The following is a 15,311-nucleotide window of genomic DNA, read 5'->3' as shown; positions in this document are numbered from 1 at the left end:
CACTGACTGAAATATATACGAGACACTCAGTTTCTGCACTGGTAAAGGTGAATTATTTTTATTCTAAAGTCTTGAAAAGGTGGAAAGAAATCAATGTACACTTTAAGAGAACTGTTCTCCTGCTGTGCAACAACAAAGACCACTGTTACAGCAACCCTTCACATCAACATATTATATATTAACCAAACCTTTTTTTTTTTATAAAAGAACACTATCCATTTAGCTTTTTGGTCCAGAAACATTACTGTACTTTATTTACCATTGAAATGAGGGTGACATTATTGAGGTAAACCATCCGTGTGGATCTTTATCGGCACAAGCATATTTTCTTGGGCATGGATACATCAAATTATTTTGAATGTTCCTTTAAAAAAAACGACTACTAAAAGTTTATTACATGAGAAATATGTCATGATGTCTTTCGCGTCTTCAGAAAGAAACCACAGGCAAATTTTCTCCATAGCGATCCTATCAAGTACAGGAATTAAAAATAGTTGAGCCCACCCTGAATTTAAATGCTCACAATCTGGAAAACTTAAACAGAAAGAAAAAAAATGATTTTGGCATGTAGTTCAGCTTAAGTTTATGAGACATGCATGAGGTCATTTCAACATCAAAAGAATGCAAATTTGTTTTTTTAGTTTTCATTCTGAGCCACATCTGATCCGAGACGTGTCCCTGCCTTGGACAATTTCAAATCATCCATTTATGTGAATAAAACACTTTTTAAAAAATTACCCTGCATCTCAAAGTTAGGATTTGGCTCCAAATGAAAAACCATCTGCCTTCTTTTATGTTGTGACGAGCCTGACCAAGCACAGTGGGGGGGGGGGGGGGGGGAGATTTAAGTAAAAACAAATACAACATGAAATAACGATGGAGATGTTCTTCCAAGAGTCCACATCCGACTTAAGAAAAGACTCCTCCTGTCTGTTGTTGAAATACATCAATAGTGTCCTCATCCTCCATCTCCAGCTGTAACAAGAAAAAAAATACGTATTACTCTACAGCAAATGCTTTTTCTCCTCACTGAAGTATCGAGAATGAAGTATCAAACCATCAATACTTTTTGGTACAGACAGCGATGCGTCTCGCAATGAAAGCATTAAATGTCTCATTTTCTGCTCCATCTGCTGTAGCTTCTGATTAAAAAACAATGTCTTTAGACAAATGTATTTAGGTAGTTTCTGAATGGTTGCTTGATTTGGATAATATTTAACGCCTTGAAACCTGGATCGACATCAGTTTTTTTGTGCTGTATTCAGCTGTATTTAACTAATAAAAAAAAAACGTGGAAAAGGCAGCTTGCATGAACTGGTCTGCAAATTGCAAAAAAATGTAAAAATGTGACAAGAGGATGACCTTAGTTAAAACCTTAGCCAAGAAAAGAATAATCAAAAATAATCATCAAATAACTAGAAAAAAAATCGCTAAATATCAAAAAGTCTTCTTGATACAAAATACATGTATTTTAACAATACTCAATACTATTGCAGCTTTAAAGAAGAAGCCATGTGAAGATATTAACTTGCTTGCTTGCTTTCTCGCTAAGATTTAGATAAAGACTGATGATCCTCTCGTGTCTATGAGCTAAACATTAAGCTAGTGTCAGCTGGTAATTTGCTTAGTTTAGCAATAAAGTTGGAAACAAGGGGACACGGCGAGCATGTGTCCAAACGAAACAAAATCAGTCTACAAGATCCCCTAGTAACACTTCTGCACTCAATGAGAAGCGTGAAAATGATTGTGGTTTTAGATGGAGCTACTTGCTGGAAATATTTCAGATCAAACATGTTTGAGCAGACGGGGACATTAAAATGACCAGAGAACTGATGGACAGAGTTGCCATTATTTCTACTGTTACTGCGCATGTGTACGCGACTGAACGGCTTGATTCATTTTAAATGATAACTGCAACTGGGCTGACAATGAGAATAATACAACTGTCCATCACTTCAGTCGGAAAACAAATTGACATTGCAGAGATATATGCTGTGCAGTCGCTTGGAGATTATTACTAAAAATAAATATCGGAGGTACAGCTGTCACTTTTTATCAGCTACTTGGGAATAACACATTAAATGAGGCCATTTAAAATGGGTCAACATTTAAGATAGGGTTTTCAACACTGACAGTATTTTCCAAAAGTCAGGTTTGAAGAACATTTTCCATTATTTTCTATTTAATCAATGTCACATCACAAGTATACATACAGCATGCAAACCACACAGAACCGGACACTCACTAAATCCTTGTGCTGATGACACCTTTACACATGTGGACTTCAAAATTAAGACTAGACAAAACTGAACGTCTCTGTGGCTGGACAACCTGAGCTTTTGGCACAACTTGTCATATTTGGGATGTGTGAGGAGTCGAGCTTTCACCAACCTGTGCAGGTGTGTCTGTTTCATTAATTGGCTGTCCATCAAACCTAAACCTTATCTGACGAATTGACACTCCCTGTGAGAGCCAGAAAAACAATTTAGTAAGATTTTGCAACCAGATAACAACAAAATGAGAAAAACAACAGTAATGTAATTCAATTAAATCTTGAGTTCGATTTAATTAAGTCAAAAGCCTAGGGATGCACAATATTGGAATTTTTTCTCTATGTCTGATATGATATTATAAAAAACAACCAGCACCAATAATAAACTTTTATCCCCACTTCATTTTAGTGATCAAGTCTCTTCTGTAGAGAAATGAACATCATATCATGCACACTGTCGTGATGGCCCACCAGCATATAGAGATATAAAATACAATGCTTTTCAGTGTATGCAATATTCACTCATTGTGCAAATCAAGAAAAATACTTCAACTTGGGGTTGAGGTTTTGTACCTGTTCACCTCAATCAAAAAGACATATACATTAGTTTGTGATGTTGACAGAAATCAGCACGTTGGCCGATACTGATATTTTATCCTAAAGCCAATATCTGCCAATACCGGGTCAAAAATATTGTGCATCCCTACAAAAGTCTATTGTTACCACAGGGAACAATAGAGAAAGTTTGTGTTTCAGTCTTTTTTAAGAATGAGCTCACCTGTCTCTCGCAGTATGCCTTCATTAGTTTGCTGAGCGGAGTATGCCTTTTGATTTTGAACTGTACAACTGAGCCATCCTGACCAGCTACCTTGAGGTTAATGTGGTCGTTCTCCGTCTTCACTCCCTCCTGCAACAACAAACACTCATCAGCAGCAGCAACATACCTGCATTATCTGAACTGAAACTTAAATATACAACACTGTGCGTGATGTCTCAAATTGATTGGTTGTGCAAATCAGATAGCCAAGCAACGTGGAGACACACGCAGCATGAGCAGGATGTATGCTCCTTGAAAGGCTGGTGACACCGTGGTGATGCGAGTAAATGCTCTTTTTGTACTGACAGGAATGATATCAGATCCAACATACTGCTGCAGAGTTCCTGCAGCTTAAGGCAAGTAATATTTAACCCTTTGAAACCTGAGCGAATTGGCTTTTTTTTTTTTTTTAACTTTTTAAAAGCATAACAAGGCAGCAACTTAAGAAATGGCCCAAAAAATAGCAAGTTATAAGTAAAAAGTTACAAAAAGTAACTTTCGTAACAAATGAATTACTTAAAAATAAACCCAAAAAAGGACATTAAAAAATAAATAAGTAAATAAACATTTTTTTAAAAATCAACTGAAAGTAAGTCAAAAGAAAAGCAAAGCAAATATGTATAATTAACCTAAACACGAAAAGAAAAGCTCAAAAGTAAATGACAAATGCATTCATTTTTGTAGCACATTTTTAAAGGTAGATTCTGTATTCAATGTTTACTTCTTATATTTTTTTTATAACATTTATCGCTAACTTGCTCATTGCCCATTTACCATGTTTTCAGAGAAATCCATCCAATCTGTTAAGGCTTCAGAGGTTTAAATACTTAAATGCCACTCTTGGACATTTTTATTTTGCCCCAATGTTTGTTGTAACAATAAACATTCTTTTTTTTTTTGTCCAGTGATAAAATTAAATTATCTATCAAATGTTGACAAAAAACATTTATTATTGGTGTGAAACACATGGAAGATAATACACATATCATATTATCATAAACGTATCTATGTGGTTTAACAACAAAAGTGGAAAATAACGGATTTTTCCAGTCGGCTTACTTGACTATGTTACCAATTATTTTCAGTATTTACAACACAACGTCAGAAAAAAAAAATGCATAAAATCGTACTTCAAACATCTGAGCACTTTTTAAGACTCTCCGAAGATTAATTTATGTCATTTCAATACAAGTCAAGGCCTAATTTCAGATTGATAAAATCGATGCCCTTTAAGGATCTGCAACCCAAATTCACTCACATACAGAGCTCAGATGAAAACGAACCAGATGGGTATGTTTTGGAAATTTAATAACGAGAAAAAACATTCGGCAACACAGCAACGTTTCCTCTTCCTGTTTTCAGCATCTGCGGTTACTACAAGCAACCACCGACACTCAGTCCAGCAGGCAGCGTTAATTTAACGTCCATCTGACCACAAATCGATCTGCCGGTGTCCGGTTGAGTGACGTTAACATGCGATTAAAGCAAACTTAACTAGCCTCTAACTTAAGTTAGTCAGCGGTATATTTAAAAGACGAGCTTGTTAAACACACGCATTCACACATCGGATCTACCCTTAGTTAGCATAGCATGCTAGTCCATGTTCAAACTGGCGCAGAAAGCCACAATGGCGCAAATGAAAGCACAAATCATTCATTTCGCTAACCATCTCTGGTACCGACCATGGCAAACATATCGCTTAACAGCAAACCAGTGAGTAACCAGCAGTAGCTGATAATTCTGATGCCGGGGCACTACAATCACAAAACTGTGCGCCGAAAAGCCAAAAGATCCGCAAATTGATCAACCTTTGTTTTCTCCGTCGACCCGCTCAAATGCGGCGTCCGTAGCCTGGAAGCAGCGCTAGCTTAGCAGAGTGTGCTAACGTTAACTTACGGCTGGCATCATTAGCAGCTAACGGCTAACATGAACAAGATGCGTAGAAACACGGTACTGACCTTTGGCTTCTCTTCAGACATTGTGCTGTTTTCCCGGGGATTAATTAATAACGGAGAGACCGAGTGTGAACGGTGTAGTGGGATATCGGTTCCTCCGGCTCTTTCGTTTGGACCAGGAGCGCGCACTGAAATTTAAAATCTGATTCGCCCAAACGGGTCACGTGCTCCACTTTTTCCTCGGGGCCGCGGATACGTGAGCGCGCAAGCTAATTTGCGCATTCCCGCGAGATAGGTAAAACAAAAGGGCCCCACAGCAAAGCAAGGCCTTCAGTCCAGGCCAGGGCCGCTCAAAAGCATTCAACTGTGCAGTTGGAGTAAGAAATACAACAAATCAATCAGAAATATAATGGTATTTTTTTCACTGAGTTTAAGAAAGATAAAACTTCATAAATCCCACACTGGGGAAATTCATACATCACAACAGCTCAAGAGTCAGAAGCAGAGAAAATGCAAAAAAGTGCAAAAAAAGGATAAAATACTAAACAAAAACAAACAAATTAGTTAAAAAAAATTATAAAACAATTTAAAATATAAAATGTGTATACTATACAGATACTGTATGTGCATGGTTGACAGTTGCCCAGGATAACTGAAAAACACATAGTGTGTAGAACATTTACTGTGAGCAGGGTCAAGTTAATATTCCACATATTAAGTAAAAATGGTTTACGGATCAGCATTTCTTATTCGTGTAATATAATCTAAAGCAGCTTTAAAAAAGAGAGTCATGTCTGAAAGAATTTGGGGTAGGTCTCATGCAATTTAGGATTCTATATTGTTACAACTAGTTCCTCTATTGGTTATATAGACTTTTTTTATATTTATATAAGGCAAAAACACATTTATATGTATGGCTGAAACTGAATGGAATAAACCCCCAGTGTCTCTGAAACTGACTGAAGCAGAGAAATTTCAAGTAAGCTTTGAAGAAATGTTTATCAAATAGTCTCTCATAATAGGGACCCTGCAAAAAGTAATTTAGTGTTGTCCTTTATTTCTGTGTGTAATTATACAGATATTGTATTTGCACCTGTCACTCAAGCCAGACTTAGCATCTTGCCTTCCCAGAAGATCACAGTGGAAACAAGTCTGTGGCTTTATTGTGTAATTTAATCCCTGACCGTTGTAGATGGATGTGACAACTGTCTTCAAGTGAAAGTTTTTACGTGTTTTATGGTTGTCAAATCTATCTATCTGAACATGCACTTAAACCCAACAGCTCTGGATAAATATTTATAGTGTCAATCTTATAGCTTTTTAGTCTTCAGGAGACTGTATATATTATCTGTCTTTGTGTAATCAGTGAAAATTATGTATGTGTATGTTATTAGTGGAGTGAGAGGATAAGATGAAATTTGATTTTCATGTGGGATCTATAGGGTCATACTTTCTCTTAGTACTGAATGTATACTTTTGAACGCTCTTGTTTTTGGGTTTGATTAAGGTATGGATGGGAAATTAGTAAATTTGATATTGATTTACAATTGAAGTCACAAAAACCATTTTTTTTTATTTTTAAATAGTCACAAATTGGTCTTAACAACAGCTGCACAATCATCAAATCCCTCACATTGAGTTCAGAAACACACATTTATTTTATCCAGGAAAGTTTTGAAACAAATTCTGATTCTGATGTTTATCCACAGATAAAATAGCAAAATCTGTGTCAAATTAGTTACATGTTATAAATGAACTTTTTATATAAAAATAAATGCTGTACTTTAGACACGAATGACAATCAGTAATGTGTGTATTGCAAATATTGTATAAAAATGAAACTTCTAGTTATAAAACAAGCACCACAAGCTACAATCTGCTCTGGAGTTGCAGAAATTTTACAATAATGCATTTTATGCAAAATCACATTAATGTTTGCATGTTATAATGGTCACTATGTTTTGACAGTCACCATTGCATCTAGTTTCCTGTGAGGACAGAAAACACATGAACTGAGCAGATTCTCCAGGAATCATTTATATCAAAATGAAAGCATAAGAAATATTAATCTGGCATAATAGCAGAGAGCAAGATGTATATAAAAAAAATGAAATATTAGGTGAAGAGACCATGATTTGAAATGTAGCGCACACTCAGTCAAAATAACATCATAACATCATTTTGGGCAAACACCGAAATCAGATAATCACAGTTTCTCATGTGCTACATATGTATTTCAATGTTACTGGCATCAATAAAATCATCGTAAGTTTCGGGTTTTTTTTTTAAGGAATCATCATAGACTTTCTTCTCAATGGTCGTCCATACGGGCATATGGATTATCCTTTGCTATACCTGTAAATTAAAATAGACAACAAATCATATATAAGCCATTTATGGTATTGTTTTGATTGTTGCATATGATATAAATTGTGTTTGGGGTTTTTTTGGGTTTTTTTTAAAAAACCAACATATTCCTAAAATCCATGTCTTCCAAAAATCGCTGGGGTAAAAAATATTGGAATTGAATTCTAGTTCATCCATTTATCCAGCAGAGAGTGCTACTGGATCAAATTTGTGTTTTTATTTTGCTTCTTTCTCTTGGTACGTTTATGTTGTTGCCTTGTTTTATCTGCTCAGAAATGATCTTATCCTCTTTTCTTTGTTATGCCCCGTTATGCTCTCATTTTGCAGCTGTTTAATCATTGTGTGCATGTAAACGAGACTTCATAAAAGCAAGCATCCTTGATATTCCAACATTTACATTTATTATCCCACTCAATCCACACAAAACAAGAAATTTGTCTCACCATATTTCTTTCTGATTTCATCATGTCTCATCTGCATTTCATTTCTCCTGTAGGGGAAGAAACAAAGACAAATTGTTGGACGGCCGAGAACACTGGACGCACTCACGCCTACGCCGTTTGAATCCTCACTGAAGAGTCAACACAAAGTGCTGCTGTTATATGTTGATGCTATACACACACACACACACACACACACACACAACCAACCTTTAAATACTTTCCATTTAAAAATAAATAACCCTTTTTAAAATTTTTCTGTCTGCACCATTTTTAACAAGGGAGGAAACTTTTGCCTCATTTATTCATCAACATGCTGTCAACAATATGTGCCATAGGAGAGACTCTCCATGTTAGTTTATGGTTATTGTTATGATATCAGTATCAGAAACTAATGGGGTATTTATTTATCTGAGTATATAGATAAATGAGTAATCGTCAGATCTTCTCCTCAGTATACCTTGCTTTCTGCCGGGACTTCCTTGCACGGTTTTGTCGCTCCACCTTTTCGTCTTCTCTCTTGTTTCTAGAATATCAAAAATATATATATATTTAATTATATTAGTATATATCATGCTTTTGTAAACAAAAGCTTACATTGCAATATACATGACAAGTCTGGAGTAACAATTAATCAGTCTAATATGACAATATATATCAGTCTCCTCCTCATCCAAATAAAATTTGGTTTTTCAAAGTGCTAGACTACGTGTGAATAGAAAGATCAATGTTATTGTCGGAGCTAAGCTGCAGTCACAAATTCTGGCAGGCTTTTGGAGACGGCCGTGTCAGCCTGGCCTCACAGAAAAACAGCCCATTGTGTTCCCCGTCCTCCTCCTTCCATGTTGAACCAGACTTCACAGCCAACACTTCACGTGACTAAACTTAAAGCTCACCCCGTTCTTTCACACTTGCAGCAGCAACAGAGGCAGCAAACAAGAATGGCGATGACGATGATGCCGCCCAGCACTGACATAGTGATGATCAAAATCTGGAAGTTCACTGGAAATCAAGAGGCAGACACAGAGAGAGAGAGAGAAAGGGAGCACTGAAAATCAGTCAGTGATGAGTCATGCATTATATTAGAAATCCTACCAAATGCATACTACTGCCCTTTTCCATCGGTGGTCTTATAAGACCAATGCATTTAAGCCAGTCAGAGGTTGATTATGGTTCTTCTGCACAGAATAAGCACCATAATTAATAGGAGTGGGGGAGAAAATCCATACAGCATAGTATTGCAATATTTTGTGTGGTATCGTAACAATACATAATAAAAAAATATAAAATATATCATTTATATTGCAAATACAAATTCAACTCTTGGTAGCCCACTAGAATAATAAAATAAATTGCTTCTTCAGCCCACTAGATACATTCTGCTGCTAGAAGAAAAAAGAGTTAAGTGAGATGAACGGACTGAAAACTTTGTCTTAAAAGATAAAACTGATGTTGACAAAGTTTTCCTTTGGGACATAATTGGCAGGTAAAAAAGTTAACAAATCGCAACACATATTATTCCAATACTCAGCATATTGCAAAAACTTTCACAACTGCAATATTACATCATGACAATATCGTATTATCACCATTACAGTGTATTGTGATAACATTGTATTGTATTGTGATAATGATGTATTGTGGGGCCTCTGGTGATTCCCATTTCTAAAAAGTAAACATTAAATCTTTATGAAAAGAAGTAGTCAGATGCATCTTATGACTATTAAAATTTTCGTCATCAGAATAAAGTCCTACACTAGGTCTGTAATTACTTTTTATTAATCTGCTGATTATTGTTTCTGTTGATCGATTAATTGTTTGACTTCTAAAATGTCAGAAAAATGATAAATTCCCATCACAAAGTCCTAAAGGTCTTCAAATAGCTTTTTTTTTTTTTTTTTTTTTTTTAAAAAAAAGGAACTCATCACAATTAAGAAGCTGTAACTGGACATTTTTTTTGACATTTTCGCTTGAGAAATGATTCTCACTTTATTGTCAAAACAGTATCTGTTTATTTTTTGCAGGATATACCCAGGTGTGGCACTGATGGTTATCTGAGGCCTAAGGTTTGGCCAGTCTTACCCCAACACACCCCCCATCGTGCATCATTCAGTGGACACACACTGCTGGGGGGCAGGATGTTCCTCAGTGGGTAGTCCACACATTGTTTGGTTGGTGCACACCACAAACACTGCAACAACAGCAAATAAACACTGCACTTGGTATCTTATCTTTAATATTTATTAATCTTTGATATTTATAGTCACTAACAAAACTGAAGACAGTGATAGTATTTGTATTTGGCAGGACTTTTGGAGACTTACTGTCACATTCTGCAGACATTCAGCACAACTGGTGTTTGATCTCAAAGCACAAGGGGCTGAAACAGAGATGAGTTACAGTGTGTTAGAGGACATACTGGCCCTTCCTTTTACTACGTGGGTTCAAGAGAGGACATAAATTTCTGCCAACAGTGACGAATCATCAACAGAGTTAAGAAACAGTGATTTACACTTTCAGACGTTTTGCAAAAAATGAACCAGGGTAAAGTTTGCAAGCGAGCCATTACCATGAATTGAGATGATTATCTTTGCTCATATGATTAGAGGAAAATCATGGTGAAAATCCATTTTTTCTGCTGTCATGTGACCACCTCCTGACCCAACTCTTGCTATACAAAACAAAGAACAACAGTAAAAGTTGTTGTTTTTTTTAATACACTCACCCGGAGCAGGAGCAGGAGTCGCAATCTGCGCCTCTGAGGTTATGATAACGCTGCAGAAAATCAAGACAAAAACAAAGACTGCAGCTCTGTAAACTCCCGACATTGTGAGCCGAGTGAAAGCCACGGACTGCATGAAGCAACGAGCACACTGAGTGTTTCTGAGGAGTCACACTGGAGGCCGGGCCTCATAAACACCAGGAGCTGACGTCATGAGCTCCTGACGCTGGTGTCATGAAAACAGCTGCAGAGTGAGACATCTTCGCGAGGATAAGAAAGTCATCAGAGATGCCAGAAAAGCTACTGACAGGAATAAAAAGAGACAATACAGTCTGTGCTACTTCCCAACAAGGCATCCTTTTTAAAACTTCATGCTGCAAATGATGACTCCGTTTAAGGATATTTTTGGTTGTAAAGTTTTGAAAAATCTCCTCCTTCCTTACTTTTACAACTGCAGATATTTACAGATTGTTGTCAACAACCTTTATCAGTGGCTGAGTGCCACGTGTTGTTTCAGATAAATAACTTTTGCTAAATGCAATTAGAAACATAGAAAACTGACCTTTTATTAAGGAAATTAAATGCTGCAATATATAACTGATCCATAAAACATGAGTGAATATTATATTAACACTATAAAGAGACTGGGGGTCTTTGATTTATTTTTCCCTCAAAATTAAAAGATTTTTGATAATACACATTTAAATGAATCGAAATCTTATTAGCAAAGATAAATGAGCCTTTTCTTGAAAAAAAAAAAGTAATTTTTCAGAAGGCAACGCTGATGATACACTGTTTCTCATGAATCCTTGTCAAGTGGATCCATGATGTATAAATGTATGAATCTGTCAATAATAATTATTTTAATAAGCAGAGTTATACATGGCACTGCAGGCCACTCTCCAGTGTTGTAGGCTATTTGTTGCAAGTTAAAAAAAAAAAAAAAACTTCATAGAGGGTTCCTGAATTGTATGGGAAGGTTCCCTTCAATACAACATTGCTTCGCATTTATCCAAATTATTTTGATTCACAATTAAAAAAAAAGGATAACAAAAGAGACTCAATATTTAGTATCCAGCCTCTTTCTTTACATGCTATGTCATTCAGAACAGAAAAATTTTCATTGTCAAAATTTCTGACACCTACGATATTTACTTGACAAACACCATTGCTTGCACATATCAATAAAATGCAATTTTAATACTAATGGAATCATTTCAGCCAATTAAAAAAAAACAATGTGATGTTTGTTTGTATCTTCTTTTAGCTGTTGACAAATCACCACAAATAACAACATCGTCATTTGGCTCGTTGTTTGTTTTGACTACAAGGCTAGCACTGGGACCATCTTTGAATAATACATTGGTATCACCATCATCAGTAGAGTTGGCACACATATTTACTGAGCGTACCATTCTGGCCTCTGCGAGACATGAGGAGACAGTAATAACAAACACGAAACAACTTTGTCAAATACAATAATTTATTAAAGCATCTTTAAATTCTGATATAAAACATTTTCTGATTTTTCTTCTTCAAAACAGTCAGAAATCTCAGAAATACAGTCATCGTCAATGGCAAGATCAGTCTCTGGTGTGGCCGCCGGCAGCTGACCAGATCGCCTAAGTGGGTACGATTGGAGAGCGATGGAAGACAGTGATGCTATGTGAGGTAAATACTAAGCTCATCATGTTTGGATCATACGCTTATCATGAACTCTACTGTAAGTCGACTGGCATAGGCATCCTTTGTGTTGATTTACATTGAAGGAGAGAAAATATTTATAAGATTAATAAAAGGAATTGAGCATTCGGGGTGTCGAGTACAACACTTAGGTTATATTAAGTTGACAAAAGTCCAAAAACAGGGCACAAAAAGGAGAAAATCAACAGTAAGTTATGAAGAACTTGTCTATTCGTCTAAATTTCTGTGTCCCTGAACACACAAATAATAGCACAACTGCATCAAAACATCTCCAGCATGCTGTTCCCCACACACAGTCTGCTTATTCTCTCAATCCATTGATACTTCAATAAATACCCCACCCTCACATGGCCTTTGACATCACTGATAAAAACAGTAAAACAATCTGCAGCCACAGACATACTAAACAAGCAACATCCTGTTTCGCAGGACCTTGAACATCAGTTTTCAAGTCAGTGCACGATAAACAGCTCAGAACAAACACTTCTGCTCATTTTATTCATCGTGGCTTTTGAGAAAATACTCGACTGCAGCGGTTATAGACGTTGCATCTCCACTGATGCAGTGGTTAGTCATGGTGAATTGTTTCAAAGATAGGGATGAATATTTTGATTCCATTCCTTAAAGGCCGCATCTGCACTGAATCTTTTAGTCAAGAATGGTTCAAATATAAACCTAAATAAGGCAAGACGAGGGAGATAATCTCCCTGGGACAGTTACACATTAACCTGAGGGGATCTCCATTCAGGAGAACATTCATTACAACGGGATGTAATATCTGGTAACAACTCACTCATTATGCCAATGCAACACATTCTTTTATCTGGTTTGGATGTTTGTTTGAAGAAAATATACACTTGGAAATGGAAAAAGTCTTAATTCAGATGCTGAATGGATGTTTTGACACGTGAGACACAGGGTTTTGTTGGACATTTTACGAAGAGAATCGTCAAAAAGATAACTGAAATACATTTCAAGTAAGATGTGAGAAATGACCAGTGTAGCTAATGAGAGCGAGGATAATGTTTGGAGACTGCATGGAGGGGAGCAACACACGGGACGACTGTGAAGCTTGAAATGGTGCTTGAATCTTCCCACTTTTACCACAAGCAGTAGAGCCTTTTTTGTGTTTCTATAGAAACACAGTCTCTGTTGAGGCTCCTCTTCTATCTCTACATCTTCTCTCCATGCTTGTTTGTCGGCTGTCGGATGTACTGCAGCTGAGCACACTTTGAGTCCTATAAGTCGATCACCTGATCCAGCTGGTTCCATAACTGGACACAGACTTTACACTGCAGCGCTTCTTCACAATCATGTTTATGTAGGCTTTCATGATCTTTGTGATCTCTCCGACCTGACAACATACAGATGACAAACAGTCAGCAGAGAAAAGAAGCAAATTCTGAAATCCTTTTTCAAACATACACAATCTAATATCTGCAGGAAAGATCACATACCTGTGGTGTTTCAAAAAGCATTTCTCTCTCATCCACGGTGATCTTGTAGGTGCAGGGCTGCGGAGCGCCAAAAAAGATGATGTGCTCATATGGGAAGGTCTCCAGAGGTTTGGGCTCTCCTCTCTTGTAGACAGACACATTTTCAGCGCTCACACTCAACCAGAGATCATGAGGGAAGCCTCCCTCTTTGCACTGGAAAGACACAAACACAGAGATTAAAAAACGTCATCAAATGTGTGCAGGGGGCTGGAAACTAGGGTGCACTAGTCTTGTGGTCTGGCTGAATCCATCATAATTCTCTGAGCCTCCTTCCCTATGGTTTACCCCTTTGCTCACATGAATGGGGATTAATTATTTAATCATGCAGCTCTTCTAGTCTTTCGAAATGTTCTCAATGGCCAACAGTGAATCAAGTCTATAGAATAAAAGTCTTTTTGGCCACATGGCATCATGTGACCATCCTGTAAATTGTTATCCAAGTTGGCCACTATGTCAAAAGGCTCTAAAGCCTGATGCTGTTCCAGGTGGTTTGGACAGTCTACATCCTGTGAGCCAGACCAGGGACGCCCTGATCTTATGGATCTGTGTAAAGGCTAATACTAATCTTCTAGAGCAGATGAGACATTAATCAAAGACGCATAAACTTACCTCAACGTCAAACAGCGTGGATCCGTATCCCGGCCACTCCTTGACGATAGTCATGTATTTGAGCATGGCCTGGTGCTGGTCCAGACCAGTGAGGCGGGACCATTTCTCCACGATGCTCGCCCTGGTGGCAGACATCTCCTCCTTTATCCACATCTCCAGCATCTGCTCCTCCTCCATGCGTTGCTTCTTCATCGAGCCTGTCTTCAACCCCCGTCGCAGGGTCCCGTCCAGGAAGCTGGTCCTCCGACGCTCCAGAGTTTGGCCTGACCCTGAGGCACCGCCCACCTTGGTGAACTGGATGATGCGATTGCGCAGGCGGCCCACGGGGTAGACGTTTTCCAGGCTCCAGGTGACTCTGGCTTTGTCTCCGAACAGAAACTGCAAACGCAGAGCAGCCAGGTGCTGCAGCGTCTCCTCGCGGGCAGGAAAGTGGCCTCGGGTCAAACTCTCGTGGGCCTGAAGGAACAGCAAAAGATGTCTCATCATCAGCACCAACATGTGATTTAAAAGACTCAATAGAGTGTAAAAGGATGATCAAAACGCACCTGCTCAAACATGAACGCAAACTCCACTCCTTCTTTAGGCATGGACTCCACATCCAGGAAGCAGTAGAGTTTAAAATACAGTTTCCATTGGCCTTCATCCTCAGCTTCCTCACTGCCAGCAAGTCTGGTGGGAAAGCCACAAACTTGTCACTTACATATCCAAATTTTGGTCCTTTTTTTGTATGTCAGGTATCCTACGTAACAGGACCTTGAATTTTGAATATCAAATCTATTATGTAATAGAAATAAATCCATGATCACATATAACATACCTTTCAAATTTAGCCAAAACATCAGCCACAAGCACTCTGCTCTCCACAGCTCTGTCAATAGTGTTGTTGTGTTCAAAAAGTGCAAACATGTTCCTGCTGTCCTCCATAGCCAGACCTCGGATCAGCTTCTCCACCACCTGGACAAAGAACGCCGAAATAACAACAATCTCAA

At 37.7% G+C, this 15,311-nt stretch overlaps 3 protein-coding genes across 3 annotated transcripts in view; all 3 read right to left on the bottom strand.

Annotated features, from left to right (window-relative positions):
• Positions 1–830: 830 nt before the first annotated feature.
• Positions 831–5,162, bottom strand: sumo3b (small ubiquitin like modifier 3b). The gene is made up of 4 exons (XM_042495053.1): positions 5,048–5,162; positions 3,051–3,179; positions 2,392–2,463; positions 831–975 (listed from the first exon to the last, which is right to left on the bottom strand). The coding sequence occupies exons 1-4, from the start codon at positions 5,066–5,068 to the stop codon at positions 910–912; spliced, it is 288 nt and encodes a 95-aa protein (XP_042350987.1). The 5' UTR covers positions 5,069–5,162; the 3' UTR covers positions 831–909.
• Positions 5,163–6,537: 1,375 nt separating this feature from the next.
• Positions 6,538–10,657, bottom strand: pttg1ipb (PTTG1 interacting protein b). The gene is made up of 7 exons (XM_042494850.1): positions 10,517–10,657; positions 10,116–10,171; positions 9,874–9,982; positions 8,688–8,793; positions 8,252–8,317; positions 7,795–7,841; positions 6,538–7,339 (listed from the first exon to the last, which is right to left on the bottom strand). Exons 1-7 carry the CDS (start codon positions 10,647–10,649, stop codon positions 7,296–7,298), a joined length of 561 nt encoding a protein of 186 aa, XP_042350784.1. The 5' UTR covers positions 10,650–10,657; the 3' UTR covers positions 6,538–7,295.
• Positions 10,658–12,051: 1,394 nt separating this feature from the next.
• Positions 12,052–15,311, bottom strand: part of myo10l3 (myosin X, like 3) — a 72,017-nt gene continuing 68,757 nt past the window's right edge. Inside the window, exons 37-41 of the mRNA XM_042494647.1 lie at positions 15,140–15,276; positions 14,868–14,991; positions 14,323–14,778; positions 13,675–13,866; positions 12,052–13,571 (exon numbers count right to left, since the gene is read on the bottom strand). Coding sequence (XP_042350581.1) covers positions 13,467–13,571; positions 13,675–13,866; positions 14,323–14,778; positions 14,868–14,991; positions 15,140–15,276 — 1,014 coding nt within the window. The 3' untranslated portion in view covers positions 12,052–13,466. The remainder of the gene's footprint in view (positions 13,572–13,674; positions 13,867–14,322; positions 14,779–14,867; positions 14,992–15,139; positions 15,277–15,311) is intronic.

The sequence above is a fragment of the Plectropomus leopardus genome, chromosome 10, assembly GCF_008729295.1.
Source record: "Plectropomus leopardus isolate mb chromosome 10, YSFRI_Pleo_2.0, whole genome shotgun sequence".
NCBI classification, from domain to species: domain Eukaryota; kingdom Metazoa; phylum Chordata; class Actinopteri; order Perciformes; family Serranidae; genus Plectropomus; species Plectropomus leopardus.
This window is presented reverse-complemented; position numbering and strand designations above follow the sequence as displayed.